Source organism: Chiloscyllium punctatum, chromosome 9 (assembly GCF_047496795.1).
Source record: "Chiloscyllium punctatum isolate Juve2018m chromosome 9, sChiPun1.3, whole genome shotgun sequence".
NCBI classification, from domain to species: Eukaryota; Metazoa; Chordata; class Chondrichthyes; order Orectolobiformes; family Hemiscylliidae; genus Chiloscyllium; species Chiloscyllium punctatum.
This window is the reverse complement of record NC_092747.1, coordinates 18,500,624-18,508,266: the sequence shown is the minus strand read 5'-3', so window position 1 is coordinate 18,508,266 and position 7,643 is coordinate 18,500,624. Positions and strand designations below refer to the sequence as shown.

Here is a 7,643-nt window from a genome sequence, read left to right as displayed (position 1 = left end):
CTTTTCTAGCACTTTCTCTTTTGTAATGGCAACCATACTCAACTCAGCCCTCAGCCCCCTGACTCCCTTTAATTGTTGGGATATTACTCATGTCTTCCACTGTGAAAACAGACGCAAAGTACTTATTAAGTTCTCCAGCTATTTCCTTATCTCCCATCACTAGGCTTCCAGCATCAGTTTGAAGTGGCCAATATCTACTTTTGCCTGTCGTTTGTTTCTTATGTATTGAAAGAAACTTTTACTATCATTTCTAATATTACTGGCTAGCCTACCTTCATACTTGATCCTCTCCTTCCTTATTTCTCTCTTTGTTATCCTGTTTGTTTTTGTAGCCTTCCCAATCTTCTGATTTCCCACTGCGCTTGGCCACTTTATAGGATCTCTCTTTTTCTTTAATACATTTCCTGACTTCTTTTGTCAGCCATGGCTGTCTAATCCTTCCCCGGATAATCTTTCTTTTCTTGTGGATGAACCTCTATACAGTGTCTTCAATTATACCCACAAACTCCTGCCATTTTTATTCTACTGTCTTCCCCACTAGGCTCTGCTTCCAGTCTATTTTCGTCAGTTCCTCTCTCATGCCTTCATAATTACCTTTATTTAACTGTAACACCATTACATTCGATTTTGACTTCTCTCTTTCAAACTGCAGACTGAACTCTACCATATTATGATTGCTGCTTCCTAAGTGTTCTCTTACTTCAAGATTTTTTATAAAGTCTGGTTCATTACATAGCACTAGGTCCAGAATAGCCTGATCCCTTGTGGGCTCCATGACAAACTGTTCCAAAACGCCATCCTGTAAGCAGTCCATGAATTCCCTTTCTTTGGATCCACTGGCAACATTATTTACCCAATCCAACTGCATATTGAAGTCTCCCATGATCACCGTGACCTTGCCTTTCTGACATGCCTTCTCTATTTCCCGGTACATGTTGCGCCCCTGGTCCTGACCACTGTTAGGAGGTCTGTACATAACTCCCATTATGGTTTTTTTGCTCAAAGTTTGTGAGAAGATTTGTAGCTCGGGTGCTCGTTGTTGTAGTTCTGTTCGCCGAGCTGGGAATTTGTGTTGCAGACGTTTCGTCCCCTGTCTAGGTGACATCCTCAGTGCTTGGGAGCCTCCTGTGAAGTGCTTCTGTGATCTTTCCTCCGGCATTTGTAGTGGTTTGAATCTGCCCCTTCCGGTTGTCAGTTCCCAATATACCAGCTGACAGCTGGAACTGACAACCGGAAGCGGCAGATTCAAACCACTACAAATGCCGGAGGAAAGATCACAGAAGCGCTTCACATGAGGGTCCCAAGCACTGAGGTTTTTAAGCCTTTGTGGTTCCTCAATTCCACCCACACAGACTCCACCTCATGCCAGACTGCACAGACTGCCAAACACCTTTTTAACCATCCTGTCTATATGTGATGCAAACTTTAAAGAATTATGATTTGGAGGTGCTGGTGTTGGACTGGGGTGTAGAAGGTTAAAAATTGCACAACACCAGGTTATAGTCCAACAGGTTTATTTGGAAGCGCCAGCTTTCGGAGTGCTGCTCCTTCATCAGGTGTTTTTCAAGTACTGTATAAGATTGTAAGAATCAGAAATTCTGTGTCTTATGATCTTATATTCCACTAACACCTGATGAAGGAGCAACGTTCCGAAAGCTAGAGCTTCCAAATAAACTTGTTGGATTATAATTTTTAACTTTAAAGAATTAAGTACCTACAACCCTGTTGTTCTTCTGTTTTACAGCATTGCCCAAGACCCTACTATTAAGCCCAACCAATCTCTGATTGGTTCATACCCTTAGTAATGTGATTGGAGAATATTGAGTTCTTGTGTCTGATTGGTTCATACTCGCAATACGGTGATTGGAGAATATGATTGGTTCATGCTCTCAGCTGCTTGTCACTGGTTGGTATTTTCTGTACTATGATTGGTGAATATGGATCTCTCATCTTGATTGGTCCCTTTCCTCTGCACTGCGATTGGTGGTTCTTCCAGTCACGTTTTATCCTATTGGCCAAATACGGTCGGATCCTCGGCAACGATTGGTTAAATCGTCGGGAAGGCTGTCAAATGACGTCTTTGACTGGTCAGCCGAGAGATTGATGGTTTTATCCGAAGGCAGTTTCTATTGGTCAGTTTAGGAACTGAAGGGAATCCAACCCGGTGATGGTGCGTCTGTGATCCATTATGATCGACATAATTAAACCCATTTTTCTTATCGGCACGGTCAGCATCCGGAGTCCGTGACTGAGTCACTAATCTGAAATACCGCGGGATTATCTGACGTCAAACTCATTCTGATTGGTGGAGGCGAGAGCCTCTGAACTCTGATTGATCAGTAGGAGGATTCCTCAAGCGATTGGACCGACAAAATATCAACTCCCTCGATGATAGGCGGAGCTGCTGCACGCTGTAATTGGCCGAGAGCAAGCTTACCTGCGTCCTGATTGTGATTGGAGAAGACTGAGCAGTCCCTCGTTGTGATTGGTGTAGACGCGGCGAAATGTCGTTCTGGCTGGTGTAAACGGAGCATCGCCGAGTTCTGATTGGCAGATACGCAGCGGCCCCGCGTGGTGATTGGTGGACACACCGCGGCCCTGAGTTGTAATTGGTGGGTCCCGCAGCGGCCCCGCCTTGTGATTGGCGAGTTTGGTCGGCAGGGAGAGGGGAAGCGGTTGTCAGGGGTCCTGACCGAGGCGGGGGACAGGGAGTGGTAAAGGTAGAGAGGGTAAGATGGGCTGCCTGTTCTCCCGGAAATCTAAGGAGAAAGACCGAGAGAGGAAAAAGAAAAAGGAGAAGGTGCCCGATGCCGAGGAGGAGCCGAAGCAATACAGCTGGGACCAGCGGGAGAAGGTAAGGCCCCGGGGATTGGGGCAGCGAGGGTCAGGGCTGGGACCGAGGCCAATGGGTGTAGTCAGAGTACAGCTGACTGGCCTTTCTCCCAAACCCATCTCACATCGTCCATTCCCAGATTCTCCACAGTAACCCGCCCCCCAACTCCGACCCCTTCTTCCCCCGCCCCACCTAAACAACCCCCTCTCTTACCGACGTCCCCTTCAAAAAAACTCTCGGTATCCTGGCCCCTGACCCCCCCCCCCCCCCCCAACAACCCCCTTTCACTCTGGCCCCAGTTACCTCCACACTGCCCCCCAAGCATTCCCCTTTACCCTGCCTCCTCTCTCTCCCTCTCCCTCCCTCACCCCCCTCCCGATCCCTCCCACACCCCTCTCGCACCCCCTTCCCTCACGCCACCCTCCCTCCCTGTCGCCCCCCCGCACCCCCTCCTGATCCCTTCCCCCCTCCTGCACCCACTCCCCCCCCTCCCCCCCTCCCCGCGCGCCCCCCCCCCCCTCCCCGCGCCCCCCCCCTCCCCGCGCCCCCACTCCCTGATCTCCCCTCCCTGCACCCCCCCCTCTCTCCCCCACCCGATCTCCCCCCCCCTCCCAATCTCCCCCCCCTCCCAATCTCCCCCCCGATCTCCCCCCTCACCCGATCTTCTCCCCCCCCACCCGATCTTCTCCCCCCCACCCGATCTTCTCCCCCCCCCACCCGATCTCTCCCCCCCCGATCTCCTCCCCCTCCCCCGATCTCCCCCCGCCCCGATCTCTCCCCCCGATCTCTCCCCCCGATCTTCCCCCCCCGATCTCCCCCCCCGATCTCCCCCCCCGATCTCCCCCCCGATCTCCCCCCCCGATCTCCCCCTCCCCCCCGATCTCCCCCTCCCCCCCGATCTCCCCCTCCCCCGCGATCTCCCCCTCCCCCGCGATCTCCCCCTCCCCCGCGATCTCCCCCTCCCCCGCGATCTCCCCCTCCCCCGCGATCTCCCCCTCCCCCGCGATCTCCCCCTCCCCCGCGATCTCCCCCTCCCCCGCGATCTCCCCCTCCCCCGCGATCTCCCCCTCCCCCGCGATCTCCCCCTCCCCCGCGATCTCCCCCTCCCCCGCGATCTCCCCCTCCCCCGCGATCTCCCCCTCCCCCGCGATCTCCCCCTCCCCCCCGATCTCCCCCTCCCCCCCGATCTCCCCCTCCCCCCCGATCTCCCCCTCCCCCCCGATCTCCCCCTCCCCCCCCGATCTCCCCCTCCCCCCCCGATCTCCCCCTCCCCCCCGATCTCCCCCTCCCCCCCCGATCTCCCCCTCCCCCCCGATCTCCCCCTCCCCCCCCGATCTCCCCCTCCCCCCCCGATCTCCCCCTCCCCCCCCGATCTCCCCCTCCCCCCCCGATCTCCCCCTCCCCCCCCGATCTCCCCCTCCCCCCCCGATCTCCCCCTCCCCCCCCGATCTCCCCCTCCCCCCCCGATCTCCCCCTCCCCCCCCGATCTCCCCCTCCCCCCCCGATCTCCCCCTCCCCCCCCGATCTCCCCCTCCCCCCCCGATCTCCCCCTCCCCCCCCGATCTCCCCCTCCCCCCCCGATCTCCCCCTCCCCCCCCGATCTCCCCCTCCCCCCCCGATCTCCCCCTCCCCCCCCGATCTCCCCCTCCCCCCCCGATCTCCCCCTCCCCCCCCGATCTCCCCCTCCCCCCCCCGATCTCCCCCTCCCCCCCGATCTCCCCCTCCCCCCCGATCTCCCCCTCCCCCCCGATCTCCCCCTCCCCCCTGATTTTCCCCCCCCCGATCCCCCCCCGATCCCCCCCCCGATCTCCCCCCCCCGATATCTCCCCCCCCCGATATCTCCCCCCCCCGATATCTCCCCCCCCCGATATCTCCCCCCCCCGATATCTCCCCCCCCCGATATCTCCCCCCCCCGATATCTCCCCCCCCCGATATCTTCCCCCCCCCGATATCTTCCCCCCCCCGATATCTCCCCCCCCCGATATCTCCCCCCCCCGATATCTCCCCCCCCGATATCTCCCCCCCCGATATCTCCCCCCCCGATCTCTCCCCCCCCGATCTCTCCCCCCCCGATCTCTCCCCCCCCGATCCCCCTCCCCCCCCGATCTCCCCCCCGATCCCCCTCCCCCGATCTTCCCCTCCCCCTCCCCCGATCTTCCACCCCAGATTCCTTTCCCCCCCGATCTTCCCACCCGATTTTCCTTTCCCCCCCCCCTCCCCAGACCTCCCTCCCCCCCCCCCCCCCCCCCAATCTTCCTCTCTCTTTCCCCCCCCCCAATCTTCCTCTCTCTTTCCCCCCCCCGGTCTCCCCCTCCCGATCTCCCCCTCCCGATCTTCTCTCTTTCCCCCCCCCCTCCCCCGATCTTCTCCCTCCCCCCCCCCTCCCCCGATCTTCTCCCTCCTCCCCCCCCTCCCCAATCTTCTCATCCCCCCCCCTCCCCAATCTTCTTTTCCCCCCTCCGATCCTCCCCTCTCTCCCGTGCACCCCCCCTCTCTCCCGTGCATCCCCCTCCTTATCCCCTTCACCCTGCTCCCCTCCCTCCCTTTCCTTTAGTTCCTCCTCTTCTTTCCTTCCTCTGTCAACGTTGAGCAATGAGGCCCCAGCCAACAAACTCTAGAGGAACAGAAACTCTATTTAGGCAGGAGACTAATTAAATATTGTGCTTGTGTATGTGTCAACCTATAGATGTAAGAGGTTTATTAGAATCCAGTAATATGTGGTGTCTTGCATATTTTTGGAGAAAAATACATTAGTTCACATTTGCTTCGTTATTATTGATTCCAGCTCGGTGCTTTCGGTATAACGAATACTTCTGACCCCAGATTTTTAATGGTTTAAAGAAAAAGACAGACTTAAGATTCCACTTATGGGATGGTGTCACGGCTTTTTTTAGATTTGTGGCTAAAGCGGTTGTTTTCTGTGGAAATGGGTCATATTTGTAGACTTTCATAATGTAGAGCAAGGTTTCCAGTACAAACTGTCTGTGTTGTTCCAATTTCTTTATCCCCTGCCATGTAACCTTTTAAACGTTTTTCCAATTACATTGTACCCTGGCTGACCATTGGGATATCATTATGAACTTAACAAGATTTAAATTTGTATTTGCTTTAGAATTTCTTATTCTATCCTCCTGCTGTAATATTCTATTGTGAATGTGGTTTCTGGTCTCATTGTTATATCATTCCGACAAAATTATGTGGAAAGGCAACATACAATTTCGATCATTGTGCTCTTGGTCATTATAACTTGACTGGAGATATTTACAGTTACAACAGAGGTCTTTTACATAGCTAAGAACTAGTCAAACCACAGGATGACCTTTCTACTGCAATGTGGTGTGTGGTGAATTATAGTTTCTACCAGAATAACAATACATCACTGTGTAGAATAGCATGTGTTCTTGAGACTTTCCATTGTGGTTTAGATGAAGGCCTTATGCCTGAAGCATTGATTCTCTTGCTCCTCAGATGCTGCCTGACCTGCTGTGCTTTTCCAGCGCCACACTTTTTGACATTAGGGTAGATGACCAAAAGCTTTGTCACAAAGGTACAACTTAGCCTGCTGAGTATTTTCAGCAACTTCTATTTCTGTTTCAGATTTCCACAGTCAACAATTTTGCTTGAGTTGGCCATCTAGTTTCAATGAAGTAGAATCTGGCATCTTTACTGTAAGAATGCTGTCAGAAGTCAAGAATCTACTCTCATTGTAAGGGCAGCACACTCCTCTGGGCAGTGGTTCCGTTGACGTTTGGTTAGAAATTATTATTGTTATTGATGTTCGTTGTAATAATTTTCTGTTTCCTTTTGGTTCAAATTCAGTAACGCAAACAGCTTTTCTTTCCATTTTTTGCAAGGTTTGTGACGGTTTGTAGCTCAGGTTGAGGTTTAGGGTGTAGCTTTGCTTGCTTTGTTTTTGTAACAAACTAACAAATGTAAAAGACCCGGTAGAACCCATGGACAAAACCAATGTCATCCACAAAATTCCATGCAAGGACTGCCACAAACACTACATAGGACAAACAGGAAGAAAGTTAGCCACCAGGATACACGAACACCAGCTAGCCACAAAAAGACACGATCCTCTCTCCTTCGTAGCCCTACACACGGATGAAAAAAACCACCAATTTGACTGGGACAACACATCTATCCTGGGACAGGCTAAGCAAAGACATGCCAGAGAATTCCTAGAGGCCTGCCACTCCAACCACAATGCCATAAACAAATACACAGATCTAGATACCATCTATCAACCCCTCAGAAAACGAACAGGAAATGACATCACCACAAACCCCAGGAATCCCATCCAGGACAAACATATAAATAAAAAGCAGGAGACAACAGCTTCGCTTCACTTGGAGGTTGCCTCTGATGATGTTACCTCGCCAGGTAATGAAATGTCTGAATATCAAACCTACAGCTCAGTGAGCAAAGCTACACCCTTTTCTTTCCATCTTTTCCAAATGTCCTCACCTGTAAACACATTATTATTGTATCATAGAACTGGCCTAGTTATCAACACATCATGTTTAACTATGCAGTCTTTTTTGAGTCTGATTGAATGACAACCATTTGCCAGTGAGGACCTTCACAAAAATCAGAACCCTTTTCTTTCTTTCCTGAAATCCTATCATTTTCATTTACTGAGTAACAACATGCTCACTTAGGCTCAATTTGATTTCCACCAAGACCTTATTGCACCTTGAAGTACATGTGGTCAAAATAGAAGAATTCTAGAGGTTAGAGTGACTGCCCTGATATCAGTGCGGCATGCAACAGTTTGACATGGAGCCCGAGCAAAACAGAAGTCAGT

The 7,643-nt window shown here is 52.7% G+C and overlaps 1 protein-coding gene across 1 annotated transcript in view; it reads left to right on the top strand.

The window, feature by feature from the left end:
• The first annotated feature begins 2,160 nt into the window (after positions 1-2,160).
• The window catches only part of rp2 (RP2 activator of ARL3 GTPase), a 40,506-nt gene continuing 35,023 nt past the window's right edge, over positions 2,161-7,643 (top strand). Inside the window, exon 1 of the mRNA XM_072576957.1 lies at positions 2,161-2,854. Within this exon, the coding sequence (XP_072433058.1) occupies positions 2,735-2,854 (120 nt within the window). The 5' untranslated portion in view covers positions 2,161-2,734. The remainder of the gene's footprint in view (positions 2,855-7,643) is intronic.